The 21671-nt window shown below is 40.1% G+C and overlaps 1 protein-coding gene across 1 annotated transcript in view; it reads left to right on the top strand.

The window, feature by feature from the left end:
• DENND1B (DENN domain containing 1B) overlaps nucleotides 1–21671 on the top strand; it is a 214897-nt gene that overhangs the window by 111873 nt on the left and 81353 nt on the right. Inside the window, exons 5-7 of the mRNA XM_068985972.1 lie at nucleotides 1363–1482; nucleotides 11747–11816; nucleotides 19636–19716. Coding sequence (XP_068842073.1) covers nucleotides 1363–1482; nucleotides 11747–11816; nucleotides 19636–19716 — 271 coding nt within the window. The remainder of the gene's footprint in view (nucleotides 1–1362; nucleotides 1483–11746; nucleotides 11817–19635; nucleotides 19717–21671) is intronic.

Raw genomic sequence — 21671 nt, 5'->3', positions numbered from 1 at the left:
TTTCACACCCCAATACCAGTTTGTTTTTTTTTTTAAAGAGTATGCTGTAAGGCAACTTTAAAAGAAAATTTATTTTAGGAAAATATTTTGCTAAAGTCAAGATGGGTAAAAATCTGAAATTGTACAGCATTAAAGATAAAGCCTTTCGAACGATGGACTCATTGATGCTGATAAGCATAGCTCTTTTGTGGAGAGTCAGTCGTGTCCACTAAGGTTGGAGTTTCCAAGTTAATAGCGAAGACGAGATGAAGGAAGCAAAGCGGTGGCGGGAAATTGCGAGCACTGGGCATGAGAGGGCACACGCGGCACCACAGGCTGCGAGCACTGGGCACGAGAGGGCACACGCGGCACCACAGGCTGCGAGCACTGGGCACGAGAGGGCACACGCGGCACCACAGGCTGTTTTTGAAGCTTGTTAAAAGAAAAAAAAAACTACCCATCTTGCACATAAAAGTGTGTTTGTTAGACGTTCAGCATTTGAAATGCAATATTTCCTGACAGTTGAAAATGATTTAAAAAAAAAAAAAAGAAAATGATTTATAGTATTGGTACAGTAGGAGTAAGTAACTTATTTCCTTGCACATGATTCGCTCACCTTCCATGGCGGCGTGACACATATTGACCGTCTGACACTTGGGTCAACAGTAACAAAATTCTTTGTAGTAAGCTTTGTTCGTGGGAATTGCATTCTTATTTTGTACTTGGAAATTTATTACCAGGATATAGATAGCTCTAGAAGAGAATGCTAAAAAGAAATGCCAATAGTAATTTGTACGGGACTTTATTGAGTAAGAATGTCAAAGAAGCCATTCAGGAGAGTTGGTCGGGTTGCCAGTAGACTGGGCACGACACACTCTGCTGTGTGGGCAGCCCCGGGGCACTCCAGAGGAGAGGCTGGAGCTGCTCGCCCCTGGCGTGCCGTGACTAGTGTTGCTGGGATTTACCAAATGCTGGTAAAGAGTCCGCCTGCACTGCAGGAGAGCTGGGCTCGATCCCTGGGTCAGGAAGATCCCCTGGAGGAGGAGATGGCAACCCACTCCAGTATTCTCGCCAGAAGAATCCCATGGACAAAGGAGCCTGATGGGCTACGGTCTGTGGGGTCTCAGAGTCAGACACGGCTGACACTTTAACACTTGAAGCACTTGAAAACTTACGGTTAAGACATCTTATGATTCTCCAGCCATGTACTAGCATATATTGAGTAAGTCAACTCACATAGTTTTAAAATATCACTCCAGCTCTGAGAACCGACTGACTGGAAATGTGAAAACAATGGCTTGCGTCCATATAGCCTGACCCTGGCTTTTCTTTAAGACGATTCTCACCTGAGGCTTGAAATGTTGTCCTGTTGCTGCATTTCAGAGCATCTCGGAATCAGGTTGGACAGCACTTTGCCTTTGTGCTGACGGACATTGAGAGCAAACAGAGGTTTGGGTTCTGCCGACTCACCGCAGGAGGCAAGATCTGCTTATGCATCCTGAGGTGAGTGTTTGTCGTGAAAAAAAATGCACTTGGGGACACGATAGATTAACTGTGTCTCTCTGTTGCACCTTGCTGTATGCTTGGGAGGCTTAAAAATGTGCTTGTATATATTTTTTGTTTTCTCTAAATCCAGCTAAGCTGAAAAATAATTTTGTTTATTCTCTGTATGCAGCATCAGTTAGGCTTAAAGATTTACCAGTGAGAGTAGAATTGGCTTCTTTTAAAATAATTATTTTATTGAAGTATAGTTGACTTACAATGTTGTGTTAGCATTGGCTCTTGTAAAGAATACTTTTTATGGGTTAATTTTTAAAATAGCAGGTCACATGTTTCACATATTGAATAGCATGCGGAAAGTCTGGTTAAATTAGCACGTGCTCTTTTCTATTATTGACCCACGACTTGGATTCTCGAAGGTGAATTGGTGGTTTAAGACAGAGATTGCAGACCGGTGCTTCTGGGCGGAAGTTGTTCAGAGGTGCTTTCTTCGGCCACGTGGTGTTTTAAAAATTTTAGAAGATGTTTCTAACCTTGTACGTTTTAGTGAAATTTTGCATAAAGTTGACGTGTCTCATTCCTCTCGCTGGCGCTGGTGTTGCTGAGCCAGCAGCCTGAGCTGGCTCTGAGCAGCAGGTGTCTCCTGCATCCTGAGTCTGTTTCACTAGCCCTGCCTCTCCTGCCCCCATCACCTCCGTCATCGCCTGGCGCTTGGGAGGCTGTTGAGAGCAGGTCTCTGTGACTGAGTCTGAGCTGCTGGTGCTGAGGAGGGCAGGTCCTGAAGGTTAGCTTCCCTGATGACTCAAAAATGTAGGTATGTCATACACTGTGGTTATAATACACATGCTGGTCAAGCTAGACTCTAGAAATGCTCCTAGGAAAAGAAATAAGGTTCAGTTGAGTAATTATCACAAAAGAATGTTGGTGTGATGCTGATGTCTGCTCTGTCCGCTTGCCATTCAGCTACATTACTGTCATTCTTTGAGGGTTAAGTTATAAATTTACTCAGAATGTGTGTTTGAGTTGGAGAGTTTTTCCCGATCTGTATTCAGAAGCAAATACTTAACTGCTTTATGAGTAGTGGAGCATGGATACTCCTGTTCCTGCCTGTAGGCTCAGCTCTTCAATCTGGAGCAGTTGTGTTGAAAAGTTGATGTTTTATCCAGAAACGTGTCATGCTTCAGCTGTAGGCTGATGCTTCTAATTTGAAACCATCGTTTTGGGGCAGCGGGTTTGGGAGTGACAGTGTGGGAAGTGGGTGGGGAGATCTCCTTCACCTTTTTGTTTCACACTGAAAGTTCCAGAGCCACACTTGGACGGGGCCTGTCACCTTAAGTCTGTCACCCTCTGCCCCACACAAGTTTGTCCTAACAAAGATTGAGGCTATACGAGCTTTCTGATTTTTCTCTATGTATTTTTAAATCTTTTCATTGAAAAATTAGGTTTGCAGGTAAGTTTCAGGAATAGTACTGTGAACTCTTGTCTACACGTGCCCAAGATTCACAGTTGTTAAGCTGCTTCTGTCTCTCCCCACCTTGCTCTTTCAGTGTGTACACACACACACACACACACACACACACACACAATTTTCCATGTCTCTATTATATTGTTATGCTGACCCATTTATGAGTAAGTTGTCGATGTCATTCCTCTGTAATATTTGAATCTGTTTTACAACTCACTGCTGCCAAAATCAATTCCTGATATAATTAGTTGTTTATAGATCTTTCTATTGGCTAGCAACTGATAAACTGTGGTGTTTATTCACAGCTGGTGAAAGGAATGAATATATGTAGCAGGCTTTATAAACTGAAAAAACTTATATGGCTTTTCTTAAAAGTTGAGATTTAGCACAAAGATGATATCCTTTCTGATTATAGTTTTTAAAATCAGTTACTTATGTCTTTACCTGGAGTATATTATGACTTTCAGATATGAAAAATTTTAGTATCTTGTTCTTGAAGCTGTCTTTTGTGCAGAATATTGCATTCATATTGAAACATATGATATTTTTAGGTATTCTATTGTGAGATAATAATGAATTGATTATTTACAGGTCATTTTCATTATCAGTGATTGAAGATCCTTTAACAGAAGTCAGTAATTTCTCCTGTTGTGTTTATGATACCCTGTTAAATACTTTAAATTGTTTACTCTTGTGATCAACTATATCTTCATGAAAATCTATTCGTTTATTTTACCGTCTAATGTCTTAGTTCATGTTTCGGTGATCTAAATGTTAAAAGAAAACTTGTATCTCTTGAGTTTTTGTTGATATCTAATAGTTTAAAATATTTCAGGTCCTTCAAGAGTAGTCATAATGAAAATGGAATACACTTAAGCATGTTTAAGATTTTTAATACAAAGTAATGCAAATTGGTAGTAAATTTTCTTTAAGATAGCAAAAAAATAGCTCTGTGTTGGATTTCTTGAATAGCAAAGTTAGAGATGGCCATGATAGTACTAATAATAGCAAGCTAACAGCAGCATCGCTTACTGTTTGTTTACTACAAATCAAACATTTTGCTAAGTGATTTATATACATTATTAATAAAAATGACTCTATCCTTAGAGTTTTGATCTAGAAAGTTTGCACATCATGCTTTAAAGTTACTTTGCATTCTGAATGATGCTATTATAAGATTTGAAAGTAATTTAAATTTATGTTATAGTTCTAAACTAGAAATCTGTACACCATGCTATCAAAACCATGGTTTCTTTTTCTACTGGGTTGATGCTATTCTAAGATTTGGAACTGAGTGTACTTAATTTCTATATGCTTCATTCACCTTTTAGAAAAAATATTAGAATTCAGGTTAATTTAATATAAAAGTTAATAAAATTTTGAGTTTTGTGTGCTTTAGCTTTTTCTGTGGCATATTTGTCCTGCTTTAACAAAATTTCAAAGATACCCTGAAATAGTATTAATTTAAATTGTGCCATTGTTTGTATTTAGCATTGCTTTAGTACTATAGTAGAAATGCAGGAAATAATATTTTCTCTAATTTAATTAACATAATTTTACAACTATAAAATTGTCGCCACGGGTTCAAAATGAAGTGAGTACCCTCCTAAGGAAGACAGGCTAGCCTTTGGTGCCTTTGTAGTCCCCTGCCCCTGACTCATACCCAACTCAGAGGCTTTCACACTCTTCCTTGAGGCAAGTCCCTTAGAAGCAGCATGTTTCAATTTTACACATTTTGTGTCAATTTTCCAGACAGAAAAACAGCCTCTAGACATTAGACGTTTTTCTGCGGAAAGGCAGTTTCCTTAGTTTTATTTGATTACTCTGAGTTAGGTTCCTGCTGATCACCGAGACTGTTAGTAGTTACCTGACTGCTTGACAAAAAACATTTCCTTTCCTTTATTTAACCTTTGACTTTCAGATGTAAAAGTTTTATCAGCTCAATAGGATAGTGGGAGCCCAAGTGTGGGGGAAGTCTCCTTGCTGTTTGGTGGACTTGTGGTTTTCCTGAGACATCTGTCCCTGGCCTTACGTCTTCATGAAAAGGAAATAATCTCATAACTAACCTTTGAAGAGCCTCCTGTTTTCTGTTTTAAAATGATTTGGTCCTAATGTCTCTGTTTTACATTTATGTATATTTACAAGACTATGAGAATCACAGGAATCTTTTGCTAAAGAATGACATTTTCAGCTTTATAAAATTCAAGTAAAACATTTTATCTAGTCATTATATGTTGAATGCATTTTTAACAGCTTTCTGGGATGTTTGTGTTTGGTGGTAAGAAATTTTGAACACCTTTGGGACTGTAAAATTTAGTGAAAACTTATTTTGACTTAATGATAATTAGTTCAGGAGTTTATACATGAGTTAAAAATTAATTGCTTTGAACATATTTGAAAATTATCTAAGAAACCACAAAAATTAAAACATGGGACTAACATTTCTTATCTGAGCAAGGCTAGCTTATATAATTTATATGTGTGTGTATTTTTTGAGCACACTTTTGTTTTTAAAGTGTGCAGTGAAACCTTGTTAAAATATTTGACTCACTGACTCCTTGGTGTACCCTGGACCATTTTGTCGTCACATATAAAGTGAGCAGGACTTCACGCTGACCAATTGTCTGTATCAGGGGTGGCAAATTCAGTTACCTGTAGAGACAGGTCAGAGACTAAAATGAGATAAGCAGGTTTGGCTGACAGTAGGAAATTGGGGTGATCTAAAGAAATGTCACATACCACATCCAAAGACAAACTGTTACTCAACTCTAGATTTTTGCTGAAAAGTGAAAACAAAAAAAAGTTTGACCAGCACTGCCAGTTCTTTTGATTTTTAAGAGAGGAAATGTAGGTTTTTCAGTGAATTACCTGTTTTAGAAGTTGGCAGCTTATTCAATTCAGCAGCCACAGTGCATTGCCCAAACAACAGTATGACCGTGGGCTAGATATGTCTGCTTGAAGCCAGTTTGCAGCCTCCACTCTAGAAGCTACTGTTCATTTGCAACAGAAAATATCCCTGCTTCCCTGACATCCTAGGAGCATGACTGGCTGACTTACAGAGTAGTCCCCTTTGAGACAAGTGATGTTTTCATGAAAAAAAAAAAAAAAAAGATATGTACTCTTAAAAGGGGCTGGTTATCGCTAAGAACCATTGTGTGTTCACGAAGGACACACTGTGTGTAACTAAACTCAGTTCTTTATGGTGATGGTGCTTACTGACGCATCAGACAGTGCTGTGGTAGAAAGAGTCCCATTATCTCTCAGGAACGAATTACACAGAGAGGAAAATGTTGGCTAGACGATGGCTACGAGTTGCCAGTCTTATGGATGGAAATATACTGAGATGTTGCTAGAGGTGTGTTGTCTGAGGAGAGATCTTGTGCCATGTTGCAGGCCATATTCTTTCCAGAGATTTTTATCTGTAGTGATGAATGTAACAAGCAGTACTAAAATCTACAGTCGGAAGGAATGACTGATGTGTTAAGTGAAAGAATCAAATCGCAATGTATGTCTGCTGGGTAATTTGTGCATATGCATAAAATATAAAAGGCAGAAAGAAAGATACTGCTCTGGACATTAGTTAAACAAATAAATTTTATGAGAGACTTGACTTTAGCGCCTTGAGCATCTGGTGCTCAGTTGGAGTGCTAGTCTCAGGCTCGCTGTTTGGTAGCTTTGTGGCCCTGAGTGTGCTTGTCTTACCTTAGTTTAGTCAGATACACATCACAGTATTACTATAGGAATTACGTGGGAGAACGCATGTCAAGTGCCTAGTGTATTTTCATACACGTAGTGAGTGCCTAAGAGGTTTTATCAATGTTTTCTGTCCTTCCAATAAATGAGGAGTCGCTCATATTTAGATTCTGCTCTCTACTTCTAGATGGACATAGACCTGACTTGTAACTCTTACTGTCCAGAAGGAAGTACCTAAGCATGATGGAGCCTTAGGGATGACTGGGGGACGTATCCATAGGCGGAAACCTTGTTGTGCTAGTCTTTTTAAATTATGACAGTCTGATTTACAGATGAAGTCATGTTAGAGGCGGCTATAAAACATCCTGCTGTCCAGCAATGATCTGAATATGGTAGAGTCAAGTGTTGGATCAACACGAGAACAGAATCCGCCGTGCCCTGTATAGAGAGCAGACGTAGCTTGGGGTCAGGATGCAGTTCAGTGAACATATTCTTGGAGATAATAAAGCGTAATAGTAACTCCCAAATACCTAGCACTGTTAAATTTTTTAAAGTAAACTGTTAATTATTCATTCATTTTGTTTCATTTTCAAAAACAGGTCCATAATCTTACAAATAAATATATATATATATTTCGTATAAGCTTCTTTCTTTTAAACTAGTTTCATTTGTTTGTTTATATTTGGCGGGGCTGGGTCTGCGTTGCTGTGTGGGCTTTGCTCCAGCTGTGGAGAGCGGAGACTGCTCTCCAGCTGTGGTGTGGGGCTTCTCCTTGGAGCCGCGCCTCTTGCCCTGGAGCCTGGCTCTAGGGCCCGCGGGCTTAAGTAGCTGCCTTGGGGCTCGGGCTCCGTCCTCACGGTTCCTGGGCTCCGGAGCACAGGCGCAGCAGCTGTGGCACACGGGTTTAGTTCCGCGGCGTGTGGGGTCTTCCTGGATCAGGGATTGAACCTGTGTCTCCTGCACTGGCAGGTGGCCTCTTTACTGCTGAGCCACCAGGGAAACCCTTGTATAAGCTTCTTAATGAAAAATTGGGGTCCAGTTCATTTCATAATTTGAAAGGAAATTGAAAGTTGACGATAACCGATGTCAAGTAATAATGTAAAGATGAGAAAAAGCAGAAAATTTGGTCTAGGGCAAAAAAGGATTCTCTCACTTTGCAATAACTTTTAATTATGAGATATTTATTACATATCTTATTTTTATAGTGGTCAAGGAAGGAGGTTTAAACAAGGTTCCACTTTATGTGAGTAAGGTGAAATAACAATGGAAGGATTAGTAAGTGGATATGCAGACCAGCTAAAGTCAGGGCATCTCGCTTTATCTTAAGATCTGGAGAGCAGGAAGAAAAACAGGACCAGCGTGTTCCTTGCATAGATTAGGTCTCAGTTTATCTGAGCATAGAGATCTGAACTGTATAACACGCTGAAAATTTCTTGAAATGCCAGTTTCTTCAGGCCATTGAAAGTTGAAATGTGACTATGAAATGACTACAAATGAAAGAGATTCTAGTGTATCTAGGAACTACCATGTGTCTTGGCAGACCATCCCTCATGAACATTATTTCCTTGCATTGTAGTGAGTATAAAGAATGTGATTGGTAATTCGCAGGGTATTGAATTGGTAATCTGAAAACAGTAATCTTTAAGGTTGTGTTTCTGTTTGTTTGTTTTTGTAAGTGAAAGATATGGTAGAAAATAGATTAACCATCTGAAATGTTAAGAGTTTGAAAGTGTTAGCCTCTCAGTTGTGTCTGACTCTTTGCGACCACATGGACTGTAGCCCCCCAGGCTCCTCTGTCCATGGAATTCCCCAGACAAGAATGCTGGAGTGGGTGGCCATGTCCTCCTCCAGGGGATCTTCCCAAACCAGGGATCGAACCCGAGTCTCCTACACTGCAGCAGATTCTTTACCAGCTGAGCCACCAGGGAAGCCTGCATTAGAGTTAAAAAGTGAAAGTGAAAGCTGCTCAGTTGTGTGCGACTCTTTGCGACCCCATGGACTACACCATCCATGGAGTTGTCCAGGCCAGAATACTGGAGTGGGTAGCCTTTCCCTTCTCCAGGGGATCTTCCCAACCCGGGGATCACACCCAAGTCTCCTACATTGCAGGCAGACTCTTTACCAGCTGAGCCACCAAGGAAGCCCCAGAGTACTGAAGTGGGTAGGCTGTCCTTTCTCCAGGGGATCTTCCTGACCCAGGAAACGAACCGGGGTTTCTTGCACTGCAGGTGGATGGATTCTTTACCAGCTGAGCTACCATATTGGGATTACCAGTGCTAACTGATGAACTTCTGATTTTCAGATTTCCCCCAAGCTGTCAGAGCTTTGGCACATGTTCCACCCAGGTTTTCCCGCATGAAGCTGTCGGCTTGTTGTAACCCCCAGCCCACCACATCCTTCCCTGGTCCCTCACCCCTGTTTCCGTCTGGACTGGTTGCTCTCCAGGTGTTGGCACACCCATCCTTAGACTTCCCTGTTCTTCCCTGGGATCCGATTCCTTGTCTGTATATCCGCATATTCCTCATTTCTACTCAATCCTCCATTTTGTTGCTCTCCCAAAATATTATGCAGAAGGTGAATTTTTGAGTCCCAGAAAGACTGAAAATGCTTTCAGCCTGTCTCCACACTTGACTGATAGTTTCTCTGGGCAGAGAGTTCTAGATTGCAAGGGGTATATCCTCTGCCTTTGGGAGGCGTGTTTGCTGACTTCCCAGAGCTGCTGTTGAGAGAGGCATTCCAGGACGTTTGGGATTCGACGCCTTCGTGTGCGACCTGTGTTCTCTCTTTGGAAAGTCTTAGGTGCTTTCTACCCCTGTTCTGAAATTTCACTGTGATTCTCTTTGGGCTCATTTATTTTATAGTTAACCCAGGGGCACTTTCAATGTGGAGATTCATGTCTAAAGTTCTGGGATATTCCAGTAATTTTTAAAAGTAAATTTATTTTTTCCCCTCCTTTCTAAGAACTGCTGTTAGTCAACTGCATGACAGTTGAGATTGATACGCTGATATTTTAATATTTATTCCTATTTTCCGTCAGTTTGTGTCTTTATTTTAGTCCTTAGGAGATATTCTTGATGTAGTTTCTAACTTTTCTATTGATTTTAACTTTTTTCAGCATTTGTATTTTGAATTTCTAAGAACTCTTTCTTGTCTAATAAATTGCTTTTTTCACTTCTTTCTCCTTTCTTAGACTATGTTTTGTTTAATAGCATCCTGCTGTTATATTAATGACAATTTTTGGAACTCTCACCTGTCTATATTGTCTTTGTTTACTTGGAGTTCCTTTTATGTTTGTATTCACATCTGTATTTCCTCAGATATCTGGTGGTTGGACTGTTAATTTGTATTTAAGATAGAGGCACAAAACTGAATTAGAGCCATTTTATGTGCAGTGGTGGGTTTCAACTGCAAGAAAATACAGGGCCTTTGCGGTGTTTTCCCTTGAGAGAACCCAGATCAGCGTTTTAGGGCTCCGTGGGGGCCAGTCTGCGGCTCATGGCGCTTCTCCCTTCCGCTGACACCCAGGTTTCGGTTCTCTCTCCCCTGTTTGCTATCGCCTTTATGAAGCCGCTCACCTGTGTTCACCTGTGTGGCTTTCTGCTGCATTCGTCTTTCCTCATTAATTTATGTTCTTTCATTCATTTATAGTCATTGTAGTGTCATTTACAAAAGGCACAGAGAATAATAGCTGTATTCAGGATACTATTAGATTTAACAAGAAGTTTGTAATGATCATTTTAAAGAACCCTCTAGCATCCTGCAACACGGGCTTCCCTGGTGGCTCAGACAATAAAGAATCTGCCTGCAATTTTGGAGACCCGGGTTCGATCCTTGGGTTAGGAAGATGCCCTGGAAAAGGGCATGGCAACCCACTTCAGTATTCTTGCCTGGAGAATCCCCATGGACAGAGGAGCCTGGCAGGATACAGACCACGGGGTTGCACCAGTTGGCCATGACTGAGCAAATGTAGATAGATACAGCATTCTGCTCAGTAAAATTACCACGGTTTACCTGACTGTTCTTCTCTAATGGCTTTAGGCAACTCCTGATTAAAACGCATCATTAACAGTCACATCATACAATCAGACATTACCTGAAAAACTGCAGAAGGAAAGCTGTGTTCCTAAGCTCAAGTCATTGATTTTTAAATTTAAAAAATTTACCGAAACTCTTGTCAGTATATATTTGTGTATTAAAAGTATCAAAGTGTTTTCTCTTAAAAATTTTTCTGTTGTAGTCATTCTTTGAAGAAAAAATTAGTATTTGTTAATAGATAATTAACTATATTGGTGTGTTTTGTGATTTACTCATATATGAGAAGTTTACGTTTTGATAAGCAATTAAAACCTTTGGATAAAATTTAAATATACGTACCTTAATTTGAAAACGAGTACAGATTTTATTTTGTACAGTTGATTTTGGATTTAGCACTGTGGTTTCATAAAGTTAATTATATTTGTGTTTAGCAAAATGAATTGAAAGGAATTTTAACTTATATGTGTTTTTGATACTTAATTGCTATTTGTAATAACAGTTTTTAAAATAGGCTTACTTGTAATATTTATTTATTTTGAAATTTATCATCTTACATAAACATCAGTTTCTGAAGAATTGATTTAATTAATAAGCACATAATTCTATTTTTTATATATTCAATTCAGCAATATTTGAAAAGAAGTGATTGTGTCTTTGTTTTAAAAGCTTTTTAAAATAAGTTTTTATTTTATGTTACATCTTATATCAGTGGTAAATGCTTATTCAAAGAGAAGCTTCTGGTGCACTCAGACTATACCTACCATGAAATGGAGCTAAGTGATGTTAGGTGTTTGTAACATAAAATAGAAGTGTCTGATGAATAACTTTTATAATGGAATTTTGGATTCTGATTATTTTAGGAAAGCTAATAATGAATTATATGTAAAATTTTACTGTAACAGTAAAGAGAATGTGAGTATTGTTCTTTTTTGCCCTCCAGGATCAACCTGTTTGAAATAATATAAATTTAATGTTTATTTTGCTGTCTTGTTTATTAATTCTAAATGATATATACATATATAGATATATATATACACACAGACACATTTTTAAGTTATTATTATTATTTTACAGTTACCTGCCATGGTTTGAGGTATATTACAAGCTTCTAAATACTCTGGCAGATTACTTGACTAAGGAACTGGTAAGCTCTGTGTTTTTCCCTATTTTAAAAATTGTGGTAAAATACACATAATATGAAATTTACCATTTTAACCATCTTTAAGTGTACAGTTCTGTACCATTAAGTGCATTCATATTGTTTTGCAGTCAATACCAACATCTTTATAACCTTTTTACTTCCCAAATTGAATCTCTGAACTCATTAAATTAAAAGACACTTGATCCTTGTTTGCAAGAAAAGCTTTGATAAACCTAGACAGCATACTAAAAGCAGAGACATCACATTGGCAACAAAGGTGTGTCTAGTCAAAACTATGGGTTTTCCATTAGACTTCTGCGTATGTGAGAGCTGAACCATACAAAATGCTGAACACCAAAGAATTGATGCTTTCAAATTGTGGTGTTGGAGAAAACCCTTGAAAGTCCCTTGGACAGCAAGGAGATCAAACCAGTCCATCCTAAAGGAGATCAACCCTGAATATTCATTGGAAGGACTGATGCTGAAGCTGAAGCTCCAGTACTTTGGCCACCTGGTGCGAAGAGCCTACTCACTGGAAAAGACCCTGATTCGGGGAACGATTGAAGGCAGGAGGAGAAGGGGACGACAGAGGATGAGATGGTTGGACGGCATCACTGACTCAGTGGAAGAGTTTGAGCAAACTCCAGGAGATAGTGAAGGACAGGGAAGCCTGGCCTGTTGCAGTCCATGAGTTTGAAAAGAGCTGGACATGACTGAGTGGCTGAACAATAGCCACCTCCTGTAAGTAGAATGATACAGTACGGATCCTCCTGTGACTGGCTTACTTCACTTCATGTTTTCAAGTTCCATCCATATTGTGGCATGTGTCCGAGTTCCCTTCCTGTTTAAGGTTGAGTAGTATTCTATTATCCGCACACTACGTTTCATTTATTCATATGTAGATGAACACTTGGGTTGCTTCCATCTTTGGCTCTTGTGAGCAAAGCTGCTGTGAACATGGGTGTGCAAAAACCTGTTTGAGTCTGTGTATTCAGATCTTTTGAGTATATACCCAGAAGCAGAATTGCTGAATAGTATCGTAATTCTATGCTTAATTTTTTGAAGAACTGCCATAATGTTTTCCACAGTCATTTCATGAATTTACATTCCCACCAGCAACACACAGGTTCCCAGTTTTCCAACACCCTCCCTGAGACTTCTTATTTTTTGTTTTGTTTTGATAATTGCCTTTCTAATGAGTATGAAGTAGTATATGATTGTGGTTTTAATGTGTAGTTCCCTAAAGATTAGCAGTATAGAGTCGTTTCCTGTGTTTATTGGTTATTAAAGATCTTCTTTGCTGAAATATTTTATTCCAGTCCTTTGCCATTTTTAAACTGTATTTTCATATTGTTGTTGAGGAGTGGGAGCTTTCTATATATTCAGATATTGTCAGACACGTCATGTGCAAATATTTTCTCCCATTCCAAGGGTTGCCTTTTTACTTTGTTGATAGTGTCCTTTGCTGTACAAAATTTTTTAACTTTAAAGAGGAATAATTTATGTGTTTTTTTTTTGTTGTTGTTGTTTTGTGCTTTTGGTGTCATGTCAAGAAATGATTTTCAAATACAGTGTCATGAAGCTCTCTTTTTTCCTTCCAAGAGTTTTAGCTCTTAACATTTATTTTTATATCTTTATCCTTTTTTTCTTAAAAAAATAAATGCAAAACAGAAACTGAAGTTTGCTTTGAATTAACGAACATCTGTGGGATGATAATTTTTAAAACGTAAACTACGGTGTTTAGTCATTCAGTTGTGTCTGCCTCTTCAACCCCATGGACTGTAGCCCACCATATTCTTATCTCTGAGAATGCTCTTCCTGAACCTGACTGTGTCCTTTTCCTTCTTGTAATACTGTCAGTACCTTCCCTTTTCTTAGAATGAAATTTAAACGTGTGCAGACTAGCACGTTAGAAGCTTTGTGATCTGGAGTCCGATAGTCCTTCCTGGCTTGTCCGCCCCCCCTTTTGTACACTGATGGACCATCCCGCTGTTTGGAGCTACTTAAATTTACTAGGACGTAACTCCACGCAGTTGTCTTTCAGGACTTTAGGTCACTCACTCATGATTACTGGTAAAACACTCAACTTTTAAGATTCAATGTAAATGTCTTTAAAAACAGAGCAAATACTACTCCAGATGCTTTTTACTAAATAGAATTACCCTGTATGCGAGGCAGCAGAAGAGACACAGATGTACTGAACAGTCTTTTGGACTCTGTGGAAGAGGGCGAGGGTGGGGTGATCTGGGAGAATGTCACCGAAACGTGTAAAATATCATATGTGAAACGAATCGCCAGTCCAGGTTTGATGCATGATACAGGGTGCTTGGGGCTGGTGCACTGGGATAACCCAGGGGGATGGGATGGGATGGGATGGGATGGGAAGGGAGGTGGGAGGGGGGTTCAGGATGGGAAACACATGTACACCCATGGCGGATTCAAGTCAGTGTATGGCAAAACCAATACAGTATTGTAAAGTGAAATAAATAAATTAATAAAAACCCTTGCTGAATGCCAAAAAATGCATTATTAATAAATTAAGACAATGTATTATTAATAAATTAAGAAAATAGATTTAGGGTGAGCAATCTCATAATTTGGCAATCAGATTTTATTATTATAATAGCAATAGTGTTTTAGTGTTTGTCAAAGGTCCAGAGTTTGTGTGCATGTATGAAATATTTCCTTCTCTACCCTTGATGTGCTTAATTCTGTGAAATATTCATTAGAAGGTAATTTTACACTTGAACAATTTTATGTTTCAGCCATTCAGTCATTTGTCTGCCTAAGAAAATGACTGGAAATAACTGGAAATATTCAACTATTGCATTGAAAACTCAAAACCAGAATTCAGTTTCATGATAATTTCTGGTTCTTTGTGTTTTTGAGTAAACATGTGGAGCCAACATCACTCGTATTAGTTGTCCACGTTTTGATTAGTTTCAGAAACTCATTGATGACTTATTATACGGCGTGTGCTCCCTGAGAATGTATGTAATACAGGTATATAGAAAAGAAAATACTATGGTTTTCTTAGAAGAGGAAATGAGGGAGACTATATTTGTGTTGCTAATTAGAGGGGAAAAATATTTTAAGTTCATAGTATTAGTTCAGTAGCTGGAAATAAATGTATGAGTGTAATAATTTTTCTTTACACTTTTAATTCAGTGCCACAGGTTATTTATTAATAGATTGGAATTTAGGTTTCAGAATCAGTTATCCTTATCTGATCAATATCAAGCAACTGCCAACAAGTGTAAAATGCTAGACTTCAAAAAAATGTATGTAACTATAAGAATTTTGGATAGACAACATCAGTATCTGCCAGAATACCCTGTGGTGTATTTCACTGCCTGAATGGTCCAGTGATGAATGCTTTAATGTCCATCTTTTTAGGTCATTCTAGAGAGAATTCCAGATAGGCAGTTTTGAGTACATACTTTTGCAAACATTTATAGAGATCTGAATTAAGTTTTCATAGTCAAGTTAGAGGAGAAATTGGAAGAAATCATGTGTCTCATATCCATATCCCTTAAAATGATTACCTGCTTTTGCCTTTACTTTATTCTCCCACCGTAATAAAGAAAGACAAAGTACACATAATAGAGAGAGAATGGAAAATACTGTGTGTATGCAAAGCTTCCTTCTTGTGCTCATTATTGGATTTGTATGTGAAGTTCAGAAAAGTGAAGCTTGCACATCAGGGTACATTCAGTCAGTTCAGTTCAGTCGCTCAGTCATGTCCAACTCTTTGCGACCCCATGAATCGCAGCATACCAGGCCTCCCTGTCCATCACCAACTCCCGGAGTTTACCCAAAACATGTCCATCGAGTCGGTGATGCCACCCAGCCATCTCATCCTCTGTCAGCCCCTTCTCCTCCTTCACCCAATCCCTCCCAGCATCAGGGTCTTTTCCAATGATTCAACTTTCCCCATGAGGTGGCCAAAGTATTGGAGTTTCAGCTTCAGCATCAGTCCTTCCAATGGACACCCAGGACTAACTAATTTTCTTTAGGTTGGACTGGTTGGATCTCCTTGCAGTCCAAGGGACTCTCAAGAGTCTTCTCCAACACCACAGTTCAAAAGCATCAATTATTCGGCACTCAGCCTTCTTCACAGTCCAACTCTCACATCCATACATGACCACAGGAAAAACCATAGCCTTGACTAGACGGACCTTTGTTGGCAAAGTAATGTCTCTGCTTTTGAATATGCTATCTAGGTTGATCATAACTTTCCTTCCAAGGACTAATTGTCTTTTAATATCATGGCTGCAGTCACCATCTGCAGTGATTTTGGAGCCCCAGAAAATAAAGTCTGACACTGTTTCCACTGTTTCCCCATCTATTTCCCATGAAGTGATGGGACCGGATGCCATGATCTTCATTTTCCGAATGTTGAATTTTAAGCCAACTTTTTCGCTCTCCTCTTTCACTTTCATCAATAAGCTTTTTAGTTCCTCTTTACTTTATGCCATAAGGGTGGTGTCATCTGCATATCTGAGGTCACTGATATTTCTCCCGACAATCTTGATTCCAGTTTATGCTTCTTCCAGCCCAGCGTTTCTCATGATGTACTCTGCATATAAGTTAAATAAGCAGGGTGACAATATACAGCCTTGACGCACTCCTTTTCCTATTTGGAACCAGTCTGTTGTTCCATGTCTTACTGTTATGCACATCCCATGAAGTAGATGTGTTATATATTTTATATAAACCCATTTTTCATGGGCTGAGTAGCGACCAGGGGCCATCTAGAAGAGAAACGTTTAGAATGTTGCATCTTGCATCAAAGTTGCATCCTAGCACACCAATCTTACTTTAGTTGTACCTGTTTCTTAAAAATTAAGTTTTTGATTTTAAAATTAAAATGGAAAATGCAAGCGTTCCTCTTGCACCAGTTATCCAAGTTGTAAATGCAAAGGAAAAACTCTTAAAGCAAATTAAAAGTACTACATAAGTGAACACGGAAATCAGAAAGTAAAACAGCCTTACATATTACTGATACGGGGAGAGCCTTAGTGGTCTAAATAGGCAGTCACACTAGATGTCACAACATTCCTTCAAGCCAAAGCCCAATCCAGAACAAGCCCCTACCTCTCTTCAATTCTCTGGAGGTTGAGAGAGCTGAAGAGGCTGCAGAAGGAAAGGTCAAAGCTGGCAGAGGTTGGTTCATGAGGATTAAGGAAGGAGGCTGTCTCCATAACATTAAAGTACAAGGTAAAGCAGCACTTGGGGCAGGTTATCCAGAAGACCTAGCTGAGATAATTCATGAAGGTGCTGCCCTGAACAACAGGCTTCAGTGTAGATGAAGATGAAGCAGTCTTACATAGGCAGATGCCATGTAGGACTTTGACAGGCAGAGAGAAGAGGTCAGTGCCTGGTTTCAAAGCTTCTGGGGACAGGCTGACTCACTTGTTAGGGGCTAATGCAGCTGGTGACTTGAAGTCGAAGCCAGTGTTCCTTTACCCTCTGAAAATCCTGTAATGTCCTAAGAATCATGCACAATCCGTGCTCTACAAACAGACTAACAGCACATCTGCTGACAGCGTGGTTACTGAATATTTTAAACCCAGTGTTGAGACATGCTGCTCAGAAACCAAATTCCTTTCAAAATATTACTGTTCATTGACGATACCCCTAGTCACCCAAGAGCTTTTTTGTTTTAAATTCTTTAATTGGGGGCTAATTACTTGACAGTATTGTGGTGATTTTTGCCATACATTGACATGAATCAGCCATGGGTGTACATGTGTCCCCAGGTCCCGAGCCCCGCTCCTCACTCCCTCCCCACCCCGTCCCTCTGGGTTGGCCCAGTGCACTGGCCTTGAGTTCCCTGGTTCATGCATCGAACTTGGCCTTCACCCAAGAGCTTTGATAGACATGGACGACAATATTGTTTTTTTTTTTCTTTCATGCCTGCTAACACACCATTCATTCCTCAGCCCATTGATCAAGGAGTAATTTTAACTTTTTACTATTATCATTATTTAAACTTTATTATATTCATTAGTTATTAAGTCATGTTGTCATATTATTTAAAAAAATAGCAGGAGATGCAGGAAACACCGATTTGGTCCCTGGGATGGGAACATCCCCTGGAGAAGGAAATAGCAACCCACTCCAGTACCCTGGTTTTTTTTTTTTCTTTTTCCACTCCAGTATTCTTCCCTGGGAAATGCCATGGACAGAGAAACCTGGTAGGCTACTGTCCAAGGAGTCATAGAGTCTGGCACAACTTAGCGACTGAGCACACACACCACACATTTAAAAAGTACATTTCGGAAGACTGCAGCTACCTTAGGTATTGATGGATCTGGGCAAAGTGAATCCAAAACCCTCTGGAAAGGATTCACCATTTTAGATACCATTAAGGACGTTTTTGATTGATGGGGAAATGTCAAAATATCAATGCACACTGGAGCTTAAGTAAGTTCATTCCAGCCCGGTTGGACGACTTTAAGTTGGCGGAATTCAGGACTTCATTGGCGGAAGTAACTGCAGATGTGGCGGAAATAGCAAGAGAACCAGAAGTGGAGCCTGAAGACGTGTCTGAGTCGCTGCAGTCTCATAATAAAACTCGGACAGACGAGTTGCTTCCTATCGATGAGCAAAGAGAGTGGCTTTTTGAGGTGGAATCCGAATGCTGTGAAGACTGTTGAAATGACAACAAAGGATTCAAAACATTGCGTGAGCTTCATTGATAAAGCAGCAGCAGGGTTTGAGAGGATCGGCTCCAGTTTTGAAAGAAGTTCTACTGTGGGTGAATGCCGTCAGCAGTGCTGCAGGCTGCAGAGAAATGATTCACGAAAGGAAGAGTCAGTTGATGCTGCAAACTTCACATGGTCTTATTTTAGACATTGGCACAGCCACCCCAGCCTTCAGCATCCATCACCCTGATCCATCAGCACCGTCAGCATCGAGGCCAGACCCTCCACCAGGGAAAAGATTATGACTTGCTGGAGGCTCAGATGGTGGTTAGCATTTTTTAGCAATAATGTATTTTAACTTAAGGTACGACACTGTTATTTTTTTTTTTAAGACATAATGGTATTGTACATTTAATAGACTACAGAGTAGTGTAAACAACTTTTATACACACTCAGTTCAGTTTAGTTCAGTCGCTCAGTCGTGTCCAACTCTTTGTGACCCCGTGAATTGCAGCATGCCAGGCTCCCCTGTCCATCACCAACTCCTGGAGTTCACTCAGACTCACATCCATTGAGTCCGTGATGCCATCCAGCCATCTCATCCTCGGTTGTCCCCTTCTCCTCCTGCCCCCAATCCATCCCAGCATCAGAGTCTTTTCCAATGAGTCAGCTCTTCGCATGAGGTGGCCAAAGTACTGGAGCTTCAGCTTTAGCATTATTCCTTCCAAAGAAATCCCAGAGTTGATCTCCTTCAGAATGGACTAGTTGGATCTCCTTGCAGTCCAAGGGACTCTCAACAGTCTTCTCCAACACCACAGTTCAAATGCATCAGTTCTTCGGCGCTCAGCTTTCTTCACAGTCCAACTCTCACATCCATACATGACCACTGGAAAAACCATAGCCTTGACTAGATGGACCTTTGTTGGCAAAGTAATGTCTCTGCTTTTTTAACATGCTATCTAGGAAGCCAAAAATTTGATGAGATCATGCAATTGCTATATTTGCTTGTTTGCAGTGGTCTAGAACTGTGCCCGCCATTTCTCCAGGGTCTGCCTGTATGTAAAACGTGTCTGACATGCGTAGGCGCAGCGAATGATTCTGTCAAGCAGTTTTAATTGTTTTTACTTAATTGCTGTTTCATTTATAAAGTGCACTTTTTTGTTTTACTCTAGGAAGACGATTTGAATGAAACTCTGAGATCTCTCTATAACCATCCAGTACCAAAGGCAAACACCCCTGTCAGCTTGAGTGTGGTGAGTCCTGAGTCCGTGTTCGATGCTTTGAGCCACAGTGGTGTAGAAACCCCGCCAAGCCTCCTTCCCCGGAGACTTTACCGCCAGTGCTGACTTTACCGCCTGGCGATACTGAGGCACTCTGATACGCTTTAACTATCATAGCATGATTTGTGAGAGGTATATTTTGGTAGTCGTTAAATCACAGATTTTTTAAAAAAATTATATGCTAAAAGTAACCAAATCTGTGAGAATATTTTGATTATGAGGAACATTGGTTTTCAGGTAGAATCTATCCATAATAAGGATGCCCCCCCCCACCCCCCAAACAATGAGTGTGGCCCACCAGGTTCCTCTGTCCATGGGATTCTCCAGGCAAGAATACTGGAGTGGGTTGCCATGCCCTTATCTGGGGGATATTCTCCACCCAGGGATTGAACCTGGGTCTCCTTCATTGCAGGAAAATTCTTTACCATCTGATCCACCAGGGAAGCCCCATGTGTACAATACCCCTCATAAAATGAAAACAGTACATAGTAAGCATTGAGAGTAGACCACTTAACCAACTAGACAAAGATTCTGGGTGAAAAATCTCCTTTTTTCCATTCTTCAATACATCTTTTAGTATAATCAGCAAATGCTGGAAATAAAATTGAGTTTGTCGAAGCAGTAAGCATTGCTGGTATAGATTATTTACTACTGAAACTTTTAATAAACTGTGCTGTATATAACTAAAATCACACTAGTACTTTGGGAGGCTCTGTAAGTGCTGAGAATTAATAACCACGAAATACAGATGTTTTAATTAATTTGGCATACCAAATAGAATGTTAAAATTTACCTATGTTTATTTTGCTTCTTCCAAAGTAATAGTAAAATATCCTAATTAAAAAAGGAAAAAATACATAATGATGCGGGAGAAATTGAAGGAAAAAGCAGTCTGAAATGTCTATAATAGTGTTAATAGGTATTTTGGAGATTTTTTGCAAGATCAAGAAATTGTTAGCCATTTTATATTCTTTCTTTGGTAATAACTTTCTTCTTGCTTAAATTTCTGCCTGTCACGTTGTTTGATAACAGTGATTTCATTCTTCCCGTTTCTAGCATCAGCACCTCGTCTGGGTGCTCAGCACTTAATAGCAGTCAGTGGTCTACAGTTTCTACTTCTAGTCCTTTCTGTAAAAGACTGTCAGATTGAACTTCCTTCAACTGTATAAGGGTTTCCCCAGTAGCTCAGTGGTAAAGAACCTGCCTGCCAATGCAGGAGACCCAGGAGGCCTGTTTGATCGTAGGTCGGGAAGACCCCGTGGAGGAGGAAATGGCAACCCACTCCAGTATTCTTGGCTTCCCTGGTAGCTCAGATGGTAAAGAACCTGCCTGCACTGCCAGAGACCTGGGAAGCTCCCCTGGAGGAGGGCATGGCAACCCACTCCAGTATTCTTGCCTGGAGAATGCCATGGATGGAGCAGCCTGGCGGGCTGTAGTCCCTAAGGTCTCAAAAGAGTCCGATGACAGAGCATGCGTGCATGCAACTATTAAGCTATAAAGCGCCCTGACAGCAACCTTTAATAGTTCCCCTGTTCTCTGTAGAATTTGTCCAGACTCCTGGCCTTTCAGGACCACCCACTTGTTAGCCTCCATCCAGCTTTCCACTTTTCCGTCTCACTTTTCTCCTCCTAAATTGATTCTCTACTCTGGTCAGTGTTGTGTTCATCCATCTTCGTGAGTGGATTCTGTGCTTCCTGGTGGCGCACCTTCCCCTCTTACTGAGGCCTCTCTGTAGACTATGCCACCTTCCTCTCCTACTGAGGCCTCTGTGTGGACCACCTGCATCACTCTGGAGCTAGCTCAGGCCCCAGCTTTGTGAGCCACCTTCCCCTCTTACTGATGCCTCTGTGTGGACCACCCAGCTTTATTCTGGAACTAGCTCAGTCCCCACCTTTGTGAGCCACCTTCCTCTCCTACTGACGCCTCTG

This window comes from Capricornis sumatraensis, chromosome 14, assembly GCF_032405125.1.
Source record: "Capricornis sumatraensis isolate serow.1 chromosome 14, serow.2, whole genome shotgun sequence".
Lineage (NCBI taxonomy): Eukaryota > Metazoa > Chordata > Mammalia > Artiodactyla > Bovidae > Capricornis > Capricornis sumatraensis.
This window is presented reverse-complemented; position numbering and strand designations above follow the sequence as displayed.